The following is a 15,331-nucleotide window of genomic DNA, read 5'->3' as shown; positions in this document are numbered from 1 at the left end:
GGTTCCCAAACTTTTTTTTCTCACAGACCTGTTTCAGTAGACCCGCTAAAGCTAAATTTTCACTAAAGATACAGGAAATTAGAAAGGAACTTACAGTTCAAAAACACATCTTCACTTTAATACTTTACTTTTAGCCACGTTTATTATATTTACACAAAATAGGAAAAAAAAGACAAAAATTAGACATTTCCCTGACACCACGCACTTTAAGAGCGACAGTTCTTCGAAACGTAAAAACTGGGGAGGGGGGGGGAAGCAAAGAGCAAAACAAAAATGCGTTAAAAGGAAGAACGGTCGCAGCTGCGTAGGTTCAGGGGCAAAAATATCTTTCTGGCGTTAATATTATCTTTTTGTGTAGAACGCGTTTAGTATTATATTATATTATTTTTTTTAATAATAATACTCTTAGTAATTTTTTATACACAGCTCCGAAAATACATGGATAACATTTACTTAAAGTTAGATTTTGTGTGTGGATTTTCGTTGGGTTTAAAAAACTGGTCATAAACGTCACTGTGCTGTTATATCTCTTGCAATGTTGACGTTTACGTTGCTTCAGATGGAGTTTATATTAAAAATTAGTGGAGATTTGTGATTGGTCAGGAAAAAGTAGCAAGCAGAGAGTTGCTTTTTTTGACCAATCACAAACTATAGCCACTGTCATTAATTAGGTGTGACATAACAACACGTGATGTTTTTTTTCTTAGTAATTTGTCATGGGGAGTAGTAGTATAAAATGTATTTTTGAACGTGTAAGTAATTCAGGTGTTTGGATGGGTTTTTGTGTTTGTTAAACGTTAAGTGTCTCCCTCTGTGCGTCGTTCGCCCGTCCCGGGACTATTTACAATAATTTACACTATATCCCGCAGTGAAGAGCGACAGAGACAGAAACTGAAAAACATTTGGCACACGTGATAAAATATTTTTTTTTAAACAAAAAACAAATAACAGTCTTAAAATTTGCAATTAACAAAAATAAAATTAAACATAACAATTGAGGTAGTATCACAGAGAGAAATAAGCCCGTAGATCGAAGCACGAATTAGAGAGAGAGAGAGAGACGATTTTCTTGTTAGTTTACTTATACATGAAGTTAAAACGAGAATAGTGAAACTACCACGATTACGCTAGAGGCACAAGTAATTGACTCAAAACTAATGTTTTTTTTTCTTTTAAATATATTTATCATTATTATTATTATTATTATTATAATTACGACACATATTGCAGGATGCAAGTTTTTAGTTCATAGAGAAATAGTAAACAACTACGAAATAAATAACACACAGGAATCTGATTCTCATTTTTTGATTTGCCCGGCATTTGACCGATTATTTAGCGTATATAGTGATTATGTATTTTGGTGTCGTGTACGTCTTCAGGTACTTATTACGAGTGCTGATGTGATTTATAGAGTGGGTCTGATATGCAACAAGTGATTTCACTAAAGATAATCGTCAAACACCGCGAAAATTACCTAAATATTCACCACAAATAGGTATACAGTGTCTAAAACAGCGACTACCGACTAAATAGATTTCGAACGTCTCCCGTATTACAGAAGCCGTCCCATAAATAACTAAAACTATATGTATTTAGATAATAATAATCATTTTTTTTAATACTACGTTTACATTTTCTATTTGTCTTTTTTATTCCAGGTGGGTGGGGGGAGGGAAGGGGGAAACTATAAAGGGTAAATGTGTGACTTGAAAAATATTCTAGGCGAATATATAAAAAAATATTAAGGGAAAACCAACGTTTGAAACCTTCATGTTCAGTTAGTACATGTGTAAATCACACTGAATACACATCAAATTCTGTCTGAATTTGAATGAGAAACAACCATTATTTGATCAATGCTAACTCTAATTTGGCAACACTGCATTTGAAATGTACTAGAACGAGGGTTTTCCCTACAGAGCTGTCGCGATAAATATAATTATATAGTTAGCACGTCATAATTTAAGTCGTTATTTAGGCCATGTAATTAATTGCGTAAAAATATCACCCGACTAGAAAATAATACGGATCAATTTGTCTATTGCCGCGCTCCAAGGAAAAGAATTGAGGCTTGAGGAAGACGGTGTAAATAGCTTCTGTTTTTTGGACGAAAAATGTTACAGCACAAGCATTTCCACTAAAGTTTCAAAAATGTTGCGTCCCAAGTAAATCAATCAACACAGAACGTGTCCCGCAGGATGAAAACTATAACTTTTTCTTTTTTAAACGTTAACAATCGAAAAAATTGCTTAAAAAATATCTTTCTGATATGTCCCTAAAATATGTCAGTTGAGTTTATTACTTGCTAAAAAAGTTCTGAAACACACACGTAGTTGATATAAATATTGACTTCGGTTAATATCCCTTAATACGAAGAAGCTGAAGCGACTGAAAGGAGGCTCGCGTATAAAAAACAGTGCCAACTGAGATCGTAATTAAGTAAATATTCGTTGAAAAATCAATCACAATGTTTTAACTTAAAAATTTAATTCTAAACAGGTCCCGACACCGATAATTGTTGTTACAGCAACACCAAGAGTATGGTGGTAAAATCCATCCATAAAACAACTACTTATAAACATGTCCCGGTATCATTGCTTCAGTTTACTGAACATATCATAGAAAAAACATTCTGGGCAATAGTGTCTGTGATATTTAGCAAAAACTACAAAAAAAGCAAGGTTAACTTTGACGCCATCTAGCGGGCGAACCGGAAAACTTAATTTCTGCTCGATTGGCGGCCAATCAAGACTGCCAGAGCAAAAACAGTTGAGGATCGATACAGACATTTTACGTCAAGTAGGCCTAGAATTTGACGTGTAGATCAAATAAAAAATGGGTCAACCCATTTAAGAAATTATTGGTTTGGTTTCTTGCTCAAATTTGGGACACCCCATATATTAATGGAATATCTAGGAAAAAACAAACTTTGTGACAATCAAATACCTTTTAGTTAATGTCCTATGTCAACCGTTCTTTAAAAAGGTGGGCCTCTAGTAGGCTGTGAATTTGGAGAGTGATTTGAATTATCGAGTAGTGTGCTGTGAATCACGTGCTACGGTGCCTACCAATAAAATGACACTTTATATTATGTGAAAACAATATTTCTCATCGGTGTTGCCAATAGTTTCGTTTGTTCCCTATTTTCCTGCAATATTGTGGTTCAATTCTAACTTGAAGTTTACAGGATTCATACTTTCATTAACAGATTAGTATTAATTATCCTTTGTATTACAAAACTGGTGGTTCATATTTTCAAGAATCTAAAAGAAATTGGAAAGCAAACCGTAATTGTTGGAAATAAGACTTTGTAATTTGTGTCAAATTCCCCATTTGAATAGTTTGTAACTATCTTGTTACCGGGACATGTCCATAAGTAGCCGTTTTGTGGATTTGGACATGGTGTTAAATCGGTAACTCCCTAAGCCTTTTTCCCTAAATTTAGGGAAATTCTAAGATGGTTGTAACAATAACATTGAATCGGCCTGTGTGAAAAACAAAAAACGAATTCACTAAGTAGGCTAGTTCGGCGCACTAAAAATACATCGTTGCAATACTTCAATATAATGGTGGGTTTATGTTCATTTAAAATTAATCAAAAAAATTAAGATATGGCGCTCCCGTTTATACTCACTACTTAACATTTATCATTTAAAAAGTGACCTACTTAAGATGTAACTCAAGAATTCTTAGGTAAAAATCGTATTGCAAACCTGTCAAATGTCAACTATAGTACATCTTAAATGAGCAAAAATATATGATAAATCGTAAATGAGCATAAACCCACCATATTTTTTTAACGCTAGTAACTTTTTTGTATTAAATTACGATATGTAATTAAAGCTAATTTTAGCCATATAAAACCGCTAAAATGTAACCTATTGTCCTAAAAAAAAACGTAAACGTTCTACAGTCATATTTTTTATAATATCGGTCCTGGGACCGAAATTTAGCAGGTTAGTTTTAAAATTAAAAGTTTGGCAACGCTGTACGGTGACGTCATTAAAAAGTGAGTCTGTACAAAAAAAAAACAATAAGGAATTAAACATGCTTCCTTGGTCCACTGTGTACGACCGGTTGGGTCCTTAATTAACATAATTGGATAAAGTAGCAGTCAAAATTAGAAAGGGACCCTAAAAAACTATACAGGGTGTTTGATACGCAAACTTAACAGGCGCATTCTACGTCTAAAAATATCTGCAGTTGTGTGCTTTAAAACTGCTTCGTTAAAGAGATACAGAGTGTTGAAGTTTTACCCAAAACTTTTTTCTAGTCAATAATGTTTTTTTTTTTCGTAAAAATTCAAAATCCTTGTTTGATTCAGAAAGTTTTTGGTATTATTTTTCCGTGTTTGTAACCGTTTCGCAATTAAATTGCATTTTTATTTTCAGAAAGGACATCTCAATTTAGCGTAGTTAGTAGGAGTTTTTTCTGATAAATTGTAGTATTGTAAACTACAAATAAATTCAAACTTTAACACTCTTTAACGAAGCATTTTTGGAATATAATTACTATAGTTATGTTTTAGACGTATAATATGCGATTTAAGTTTGCGTATTAAAACTTAAAACACCCTGTACTGCCAACAAAATACTAACGAATTATTATTGCACGTGATAATGATCATAACAGTTTTTTTGAGCACTTTCTGGCCGCGCATTTCGATTCGAGTGCACAATCTCGGGCGTCCAATAACTCGACCGGACGCCTTCCACAAAAATTCAATACGGAAAAGTCAACAATAAAATTATTAATTAACATTAAACATGGAAAGGATATGTGTGATCGTACCAAGTCATTAAATCAATAACAACGAAACAAATTTACACGTACGAACAGAACAGGAGCGGCTCAATTGGGGCCCTTCGAATCGTCCTTGACCGGCGCTGATCCGTCCCCGTTGTCCCCGTTTCGGATCGTCATACTTCGAGATGACGAGAAACACAGCTTCATGATAAACGGGAATTTAGTGCCTGTTAATGGGAAACTTTATTAAAACCACGGATTTAAAATGGGCCTATCCCATATATCATAAATTTTTGTTTTAATGACTGGAATCCAAAGAATAGGATCAAAAAACTAATTTTTCATATTCTTGAAGAAAAAATTATGGTCGTAAATGTTCCTACATTAGTTTGAATTTGTCCATTAAATTTAAAAGATCTGTTTTGGCGCGCATGTGACGTACGTAATTCTGGGCGATTTTATTGGCTGTTGCACGCCATCTGTTTGCCACTTCTTGTCGCTGATTGGTTGATAGTGTAGTACGTCACCGGCGGCGGGCGTTTTAACCATGAGATTAATGTAGTTTTTACCATCATTTTTTTTCTATTTAGACTTAATATTTTTGAAAACAAAAAAATACGGGTATAATATTTTCAATCCGTCTTTGTAGTTATGAAATAAAAAAAAATTGTGGGACAGGCCCATTGTTAAATTTTCACAGGTTGGAGTATATTAACATTTTTACCTGGACTTTCTATAGCGGCGTGATTGCAAGCCATGACAGCCGCCACAGCTTCCGTGGTGGTTTCAAACTCCAACAAACCGGAACTGCTCCTCTCTGATTTCATGGGGAACAATTTCACTGCTTTAGGTGGTACCACGTCGTAGTCCTTGAACACCTGGACGAGTTCCGCCTCCGTCACTTGGGGTGGCGTATTGAAAAAGTGCAAAATCTGCAACAGTAATTTTGTTTGTTACTCTTGCTTTAGCTAGACTCATTGGTTACCTTGCTTGGGGGTTGAATACGGTTCTTACTGGCCATTGCCGGGTTCATGAACCTGTTGTTCTTATTGTTGAGGTACTCCTTGTACGAGGGTGACTTGTCTGGCAACGGATAGGGATTCGTGACCTCGCTGAGGAAGGGCTGTTTGCTGAACGCCAACTGTAGTTTGTGTTCTTTTGTCTGAAAAAGCCAACCGAGTGCAGGCGAATTACTAAGTACTGGTTTGCAGAAGGCTCACGGAGTTGTCCAGTTCGTTTTGGCTGTCTTTGTTGTGGTGGTTGATTAAGGGCGCCGCCCCTGTCAGGCCTACGGCTACGTTATTCAAATTCTGGACGCAACGTTCTACGGCCACGCTATCGCCCATTTGTACCATTGCAGTGCCTTCTTTGGATTTCAGGAACTTTATCTACACACAAAACACGTGATTTACTTCCTAGTTTCTGATGAAATTCTTTTACTAAACTAAAACTCAGTTGCGCTCTGCTAAATCCATTATCTAGTTAAAGTGTCCCGTCTGTAAACAGCCCAAAGCTGCAAAAGACCCTTGTAGCAACTTCAATGTTATCCAAACTACTTTCGTATCGATTTCTCCGAATAGTTTCATTGTTTTAACCCCAAACGAACAGCTATCTTAACCCTTAACTTCACAGAACGAAAGTACTTAAAGCGTTTTCGTTCCGGCAATTTGATTCTAGTCCGAATGCAACTGAAGACCCTTTCAAAAGTACGGGCCAACGTTATATTTAAGGTCGAATTTTATTAGGTGTGCAGGTCACGGTCAACTTTGGAATCGAATTTAACAGAATGCTTTCCTTCACGCGGTCAAATAGTCATAGGTTATATCCCGAGATGTTCAAGTTTTATCGGGTAAACTGTGCATAGGTGATTTTTTGCAAAGTTTTGCTTGGAAAATGATTGAGACTAAATAATTCGACGATAAAATCCTGAGACCGCAGGTCGAAGGATTTTTTCCAAAGAATTATTTAGTCGAAACCATTTGCCTAAAAGAAAAATTTTGCAAAAAACCTACCAATGCACATTTTACGTGATAAAACGTGAACGCCGAGGGGTATATGTCAAGATTATTTCCTGAAAACTCACATTTTAGTTTATTAACAAGAAAACACCATAGTTAGAACACAAATACTAAACTAAACCTGATGAAATTAATGATAATATTGAACTCACCCCAGCAGATGACAGATTTTCGTTCAGCCATGTATATTTTTGTTTACATTTCAAATTGACAATCATACGTCAAAATATTTTAATTTATGTAATTATTTAATGAAAACTACGTTACAGTGATTTATTAATTGTTAATATTGAAGAAGATAACTTAAATTTTATAAGTGTCTAAATCCCGTTTTGTTTAATATCAAATTTTCTTCAAAAAACGTATTCGAAAAAGGTAGGTGGTGTTTAATCACTGTTAAATTTTAGCAGCCAGGGATTTAATCAGTATAAAACGGTTTCCATTGGTGGAACTAGAAAGGTTCTCGGAATTTGATTGGCTGCTGGTACAATAAAGGAAATAATCTTGAATTAACTCTGGATTTAACCGACTAAGTTCAGATTGGTCGAGAGGTGAAATTTCGCTGAGTAAAATTTTGTACCCTAATTTCTAATATGCCAGTAATGACCAGTAATTCCTAATAATTCCCAATAACTAATGTAACCTAACCTAACAATACTCACTAACTTCATAAATTACCACAACTGGAGAGTCTAACAAACCTTTTTAAAACAGAAAAAAGTAAAACAAGAAAATATGCGTGCAACGATAACCGGAAGCAGATATAAAATGCTGCTTATTTTAAATGGGACACCCTGTATATTTTTGCATTTTTAGATTCTACGTCAAATTATAGACATATTTCGAGTATTGATATACCTATCTGTATCCGATTCTGAGATAATAAACATTTTATATACAATTTGATATTTTTGGTCTCCAAAACATTTTTAATTTATACATATCAGGAATTTTTGTGTTTTATCATGTGCAGAAAAAACGTCAAAATATATAATACAGTGTGGTCAAAAAATCAGTTTTAAAAAAAGACAGAAAGTCTAGTTTTTCAATGGAACACTTCTTATAATTCTCTCTGATTCTCTGTTCAAAACTAAAGAAAGTTTATATTACGCCACTTATTTAAAAAAATCATTTTTTGGGGGACCACCCTGTAACTGTCAAAATAACCGAATTAATGAAGGTTAAAGTAGTAGTTGTCAAATTCAGTCAAAATTGTCTTTATTGTCACACACAACACTTTGTATAGACTTTTATATGTCAATGCATAGAAAATAAAATGGGCTTTCAAAAAATATGGCCGCCAGAGGGCTCCAAAGCTAACTAAACGTTTTCCTTGACTGTTACCGCTCTAATATCTTTAAAAGATTTTTTTTAAATCGGGCAAATACGGCCCTGATATTTGGCACAAGCCTAGCACCATGATTGCAAAATCTAGAGTAGTAGAAATACTAAATCATTAAGGTCGATTTTCGCTTGCACTAACTGGCCAACATAGCTCGAAACCCATTAGGATAGTGCAGCGGTGTTTCAGGCAAATTTGACCCTTACGAAAATTGTCATTTGCAAAAACAGTTTATCAAAAAATTTCCAAGCATTACGTCGTGGCAGACCTAGTAAGTCACGTGACTGTGTTTCCTAATTTTCTAAGGTCAAATTAGCTTTTAATCAGTCCACCAAATGTTCCACAAACTACGACACAATACTCACTCTGGCCACATTTCCATATAAACACATTAAATTAAACAGCTTATCCGCATTAGTTCTGAGAGGATCCAAGCCATACACCATAAGCACAGCTCCTGGTTGTTGGAACGGGTTCGCTCTGGGGGTGTCACCGGCCGCCCTAAAATCAGGGGCGGGTGCTGCGGGTGTGGGGGCACCCGCTTTCCGGAACACATCGGCAGCGGCAGCAGCGACCGCCCCCGGACCAAAGGGTGGCGCGTCGTGTGGGTACCCCCCCGGGGCTATTGCCGCGCTGCTCAAGTCGTCAAAACGGTGCGGATCAGAAGGGAATGGATCTGAAAAATAGTAAATGTTATTAAAAAGTCAATTTATTCTGCACAATTGCAGGGAAATTTAATAAAACCTCCGAGGATGAATTACCTGAGTTTTTAATAAAAAGAAATCGGCCTGAAAACGAATTAGAAGAAAAAGAAAGATGGCACGCAGTAATAATTTTTCTTTCGCCCGAATGCTAATCGAGCCCCTCAAAAACCACTCCAGAACAATAAATAATTAAAACATCGCACTAGAGTAGGTAACAGTAAAATATGTAAGCTAAACCGATCAAGTACATAACTTGTCTGCATCCGTATGCGAATCTTTATTAAAATTGCAACGGTGCCACTTTCCTGCACCACCTCATGAAAAATTTAAATTGCTCTAAGAGCAGCAGAGCTACCCCGGCAAAACTGAATTAAACAGCGTTCTGCTGCACTAACTTTCACTAATTAAGCTAGTTCTGTATCTGGAGTTGTTTGTACAATTTCAATAAGGCAACACTGGTTGCTACTGGTTTACTCTCTTTGTTGTCTGAATGTATGTTGGTTTAGGTGTAACTTTATTACAATTTTATTCAACAGGGTGTCCCATAAGTAATGGTAAATAATTTAATTAAACAAAAAGTTAATAAGAACAGAGTACAAGGAACTTTTTTTATATAACACGATCCACTTAGAATTTCTTTCTAAAATGATGAGTATTCCAGGGTTTTTTTATGGAATATCTGAAAAACTGCGCAATATAGGTTTAGGGAAGTATTAAGAATAATTACTAGCTTTCTAGCGAGGAATTCAGAAATAAAATTAGAAAATGGGGTGTTTCTTTCTGACTGATCTGACAACACCCGTAAAGTTCAAATATTTTAGAAAAAGAGTGTGGACCCAACCTAGGGTACACTCCAAATTTCAAAAAAAATGCCTCTAGATATTTCTAATATGCCATCACCCTGTAAACTATACATTTTTAATTACACAAGTATAGTCTGTTCAGTTTACTTCTGACTGTTGCGTCACAATCACCAGCATTAAACGTATGTCGGTGATTAAATGTGATATTGATTGATTGTCAATATGACTATAGTTTTAGGTTATAACTTACGACAGAGTAATGACCAACCAATCCAAGTTTATACAGGTGTGGTAAATCCAAAATAGGAAAACCGTGTAACGGACAGAGAAACGTAGGTAATTGCATGCGCGGGAGAAAGACAAAAAACGAAAAAAATATCAAGTAGGCCATATTTTTAGCGCGCTGTTGCCAAACGCCGGAAGTAAGTTTGTCGAGGGTATTGAATACTTACGGCGTTTGGCAACAGCGCGCTAGAAATATGGCCTACTTGATATTTTTTTCCTTTTCTGTCTTTCTCCCGCGCATGCAATTACCTACGTTTCTCTGTCCGTTACGCGGTTTTCCTATGGACGCTTTTGGATTTACCACACCTGTATACCAACAAATTAAACAATTCTTATACAAAAATTAGAATAGTTGTGGCACTGGCATTTTCTTAATGGAACTAGAAGCTTTTGCCATTTAAAACACTTCTAGAGGCCTCTGGCACTTTTTAAACGGTTCTCAGTAGGATTTGGAGGTTTCTGGCACCTTCAAAATGGTTCTAGAAGCCTCTGGCAATTTATAACGGGTATGGGAAGGTTTAAGACACTTTTCAGAAAGTTCTCAGTAGCATTTAGAGGTCTATGGAATTTTCAGAATGGTCCTAGAGGCCTCCGACAATTGAAAACAAATCTGGGACGATTTAAGACCCTTATGGAGTTCTCTAAAAGTTCTCAGTAACATTTAGAGATCTCAGGTACCTTCAAAACGGTCCTAGAGACTTCTGACAAGTTAAGACAATTCTAAGAAAGTTTTTTTGTTACAATGTTAATCAATAAATTTATTATGCTAAATCTGCTTTAATCGAGTAAAATGACTGTAATTCCAGGCAAAAGAAGGGAATTTTAACGGGACGAAGATTAATTGCCCTTAAAACATTTTAATAAATAGGACGACAAAGAATGATGACATTCAAAGGCGGCATTTTTGGCAGTCGACCAATGAATCGAACAAACGCGTTGTGTACAAACAGAGCAACAGTGTTTACACGTCGGGGGCCATATTTTATACGGAAACTGCATCCGGACAAGATCCCCACGTCCTAAAACAAGCAAATGGCTGGATTGTCCGGGTCGAGAATAGGATGACATACGATGACCGTTGTTGGCGGCTTTTTCGGACATTTCGGTGTGTCCCCCAACACCAAATATATTGCCTCGTATATTTGTATTTACTTTTTTTATTTCAAGCTGATTTAGTTCTGCAAATAGGTATTGTGCAACAATCTCCACTTGACAAACTATGTTAATAATTAGGAAATTTTGTAAATGTTATTTACGTGCTTGCACCGTTCTGCAATCATTCATAAGCTGCAGATTTAACGACTGTAACGACAAATTCGAAAATAAACAGTTCCAATCAAAATATTGGCACCGAATCAAGGACGTTTGTTTATGAGCGCATCAGAAACGTAAGTAAAACAAAAAGTAATTATAATTTTTGGAATAAATACGAGCGTCGATAAATATGTTAAAGCATTTATAATCATATTTCCGTACCGAAAAGCGTCACTTTATTTTCGAAGCGACTTATTAATGGGATCACCATGTATTATGTAAGGTACCGACCAGATCTATTTATACGGCCACTGAATCATCCAAACTTAATTATTGTTTCTTTTTATATCAATCCGAATTAATTCGACGTGACTGGGAGTGGTTTGGTCCACCAAGTTTACTTAGCAGGGTTATTTCAAATTTCCAGTTTAGGCTTAATGGAATTTATGTTGTGCTCCTACTACACGGTGTGTGTGAATCATGCAAGGAAACCAACCAGGAAAAATGAATCAGAAAATATTGGCACAGTGTCAAAAACAGGTCGTTTTGCCGTGCAGTCCGTTGCATATTTTTCCTCTAAAATAAAATTAATTCATCAAGCAGTTGGCAAGGGAATTATGCATAGCGCAACCTGTAGAAGAAAAACTCCGTTTAGAGGACGCGGACCCAGTTTTTGTCTCCTAATTATCCTATTATTTGTCTCTGGAAATTGCACTTCAAACTTTGTAGCTATTGCGCTAAGTACGCGCGCCAACAGGCTGTGACAGATTTATCGACGAGGCTTAAAAGCGTCCCCACGTGAGAAAATCCTCTCCAGAATGCGATAATTCTTCTTGAAGGTCAACTCTTTATTAAGAAATCTGCCAATATACAAGGTGTTCAAATTAATAAAGCAGATATTTCAGGAATTCATTGGTTAAAGGTTAGTGCTGTTGGGATAGTATCAGGTCACAAAATGCAAGCTGAAAGCTGCTTTTCTATGCACTCTACACATGCTAACGTAATTTAATTATCCGTAAGAAGAACTACTGCAGATCAATGCTCTAGACAAAACGAATGTGTCATCAACAAAGTTCATTTCCATCTTTGTCTCTCCCTTAGCATGAGATTAGAATGGAAATGTGAATGATCCTCCCTCTGGTGATCAGTTTTGAAAATAGTGTCGGGCATTCCAGCTGTCATTTCTCTCCGTTTGTTTACATTGATTTTGGTTAGGAATTTAGCAAATATGAAGTGACAGTGTCATATTATTTATAATGTTAGGTTAGATTAGAGTCCGATTTTAGTTCAACTGGCGCTGCAAATCTTAACTTGAAACGCCAATAGAACATAAGTAACTACACATAACCCCGGAAATACTAAAAAATGATCAATTTTTAAAGCGGCATTTTAATCCTAACTGCTCAATTTTGCCCCCAATTCAAACTTCCTTGTATCTCTTCAAATAACCGAGTTCCTCATGGTGGTTGTAAACCGGACACGCTGTATATGCAGAAATGTGTAAATAAGGACTATGGGGGATCCTAAAAACGCCCTCCTTATCCTGGACACGCTGTACAGACAAAAATTTAAGAAATGTTTTAAATTTTCCCATATTTAAAGCAATCATACAACTTTATGTAGATTATTTGTAGCAGCCTTTGGACATTAGACTTTCAAAAGTAACAGAAAGTGATGAATAAAACGAGTGATCTGGTGAAGGAATGTTTCCATTTCCGAACGAATAGAACAAATTTTAGCCGAGTTAAGAACGTCCCTATGGAATCAACTTGGGACCTCTGACGACTCTTGTCCTAATTCGCTTCGCACGTTTCCCGGTTCTGTGTACCCCAATAAGTGCCTTCAAAACAGGAACCGATCATTCAATGTTGAGATTGACCTTTAACGTAGCCGTAGTCCAGCTATTTGTCACGCTGAATTACTTCATCGTGTACGTGGCGAATTTAATAGAAGCCGGCACAAAACTATAACTAAACTGTCGGTTTAAACGATTTTTCGTGGTTTCAAGGTTGAAAATACGATTTAAGATGCTCGAAAGAGTAAACAAGTTGCTAAAATCGAAAATTTAACTGAACATTTTCAGATTATTACAAAGAAATCTTCAATTTTGGGCAAACACATTACAGCTGAGTAAACATGGTTTAATAAGTGACTGCCAGTCAACATTATACACAATAAAAACAAATTTTCTGAAAAAAAACACTGTAATAAAACCGAATTAAGAACCGATGCCAACCCCAAAAGCCGGGTAATAATGAATACGCCCCGCAATATTGAGTGCCCAAGGGCGAACGTGTTTGGACATACTGATGCCCTTTTAAGGGCAATTAACAGAGACGCTGATTGATTCAGTCCTAGTATAGAGATTTAAGGTAATTAGATTGTTTTTTCATTTAAATTAACACTTAAAACAGATACGAGCAATTAATTTGGATCGTTTCACTCCCCTCAAATTAAAATTCCCTTCGGGAAATATGAAACGGGCATTTTTCTTTTTTGGCCGCGAAGAAACTTTCGGTCGAAGCAGGCACGCAACGATACATTTTTTTTTAATAAATGAACGACCCGGGGGAAAAGTTTTGAAATTTGCATTTTGTTCTTTTTTCTACTTTAATTTAAAAAAAAAGTGAAGAAAGTTTAATGAAAGCTTAATTACTGAGTGCCCAAGTTTAAAAATAAGAAAGACAACGATGGCGATTATTAAACAATTTGCGACTGTCGCGTTATTAAAATTGTCGCAACTTCCCGATGCTTATTCAAAGTTTTTCGAGTTAACGGTGCAATGATAAAGTTTTAATGAACGAGGCCCGTAGGAAACGACACAACCAAACGACGTCTCGGTTTTGTAATCGAGTTATTTCAGTGTCGTTGGAGAACTCAAATTGTATTGTCTATCGTAGAAAATTAAAATTTTGTTTTCAGTAAGGTTTAAAATGAGCCCTCAAACAATGTTGTCATTATAAAGTAATCGTACAAATTGTCTCAATAAGTAGATAGAGCAAAAAGCTTCTTCAACTTCTTCTCTATACAGTGTGTCCAGAATAAGGAGGGCCAATAGTGGGATCTGCGTCTCTCTACCCGTTTTTGAGATCTCCCATAGTATAATATAGTTATACTTACATAGTTATTATGGACACACTGTATTGCATTGTTACGTCACTATATTTTTGTTTGATTTCCAGCATATACAGCGTGCCCGGTTTACGAGCCTCAATGTTGTCATTAAAGTAATCGTAAAAATTTTCTCAATAAGTAGACAAAGCAAAAAGATAATAAATAGTGATGGGTAAATTACCGGTAAAGTAAATATTTTACTTTATCAGGAAAATTTGACCGGTAAATTATCAGTAAATTACAAATACTGTGTTTCTAGCAGTTCAAATTTTGACACTGTTTTTCTCCCTGACTGTACCAAATTTTGTAGTGTTTTTTCAGGTTGTCAGATAGGAAATTTAATGAGGATTCCAGAAACGTGCTTAAAACAGTCATTTTCTTACTCCAAGTGGGTTTAAATGCCAATTTTGTCCCTGACTGTTCTTTCAAAGTGTGTTTCTGGTAGTTCAAATTTTGACACTGTTTTTCTCCCTGACTGTACCAAATTTTGTAGTGTTTTTTCAGGTTGTCAGATAGGAAATTTAATGAGGATTCCAGAAATGTGCTTAAAACAGTCATTTTCTTACTCCAAGTGGGTTTAAATGCCAATTTAGTCCCTGACTGTTCTTTTAAAGTGTGTTTCTGGTAGTTCAAACTTTGACACCGCTTTTCTCCCTGACTGTACCAAATTTTGAAGTGTTTTTTCAGGTTGTCAGATAGGAAATTTAATGAGGATTCCAGAAATGTGCTTAAAACAGTCATTTTCTTACTTCAAGTGGGTTTAAATGCCAATTTAGTCCCTGAGTGTTCTTTTAAAGTGTGTTTCTGGTAGTTCAAACTTTGACACCGCTTTTCTCCCTGACTGTACCAAATTTTATAGTGTTTTTTCAGGTTGTCAGATAGGAAATTTAATGAGGATTCCAGAAATGTGCTTAAAACAGTCATTTTCTTACTCCAAGTGGGTTTAACTGCCAATTTAGTCCCTGACTGTTCTCTCAAACTGTGTTTCTAGCAGTTCAAACTTTGACACCGCTTTTCTCCCTGACTGTACCAAATTTTGTAGTGTTTTTTCAGGTTGTCAGA

At 35.8% G+C, this 15,331-nt stretch overlaps 1 protein-coding gene across 4 annotated transcripts in view; it reads right to left on the bottom strand.

Annotated features, from left to right (window-relative positions):
• sm (heterogeneous nuclear ribonucleoprotein L) overlaps positions 1-15,331 on the bottom strand; it is a 58,210-nt gene that overhangs the window by 4,583 nt on the left and 38,296 nt on the right. For 2 of the 4 annotated variants that reach the window (XR_014179553.1, XM_081988598.1), the window contains exons 7-11: positions 8,475-8,785; positions 5,970-6,137; positions 5,735-5,911; positions 5,474-5,681; positions 4,837-4,976 (exon numbers count right to left, since the gene is read on the bottom strand). Coding sequence is in view for 3 of the 4 variants with exons in the window: in XM_081988598.1 (XP_081844724.1) it covers positions 4,855-4,976; positions 5,474-5,681; positions 5,735-5,911; positions 5,970-6,137; positions 8,475-8,785 (986 nt within the window). In the remaining variant the exon portion in view is untranslated. Of the gene's footprint in view, positions 1-110; positions 4,977-5,473; positions 5,682-5,734; positions 5,912-5,969; positions 6,138-8,474; positions 8,786-15,331 lie in introns of those variants that run through there. The other 2 variants (XM_081988597.1, XM_081988599.1) reach the window with 1 other exon arrangement.

This window comes from Ips typographus, linkage group LG10 (genome assembly GCF_016097725.1).
Source record: "Ips typographus isolate SLU linkage group LG10, UJ_Ityp_2.0, whole genome shotgun sequence".
NCBI classification, from domain to species: Eukaryota; Metazoa; Arthropoda; class Insecta; order Coleoptera; family Curculionidae; genus Ips; species Ips typographus.
Note: the sequence above shows the minus strand (reverse complement) of the source record. Positions and strands in the feature narration are given on the sequence as shown.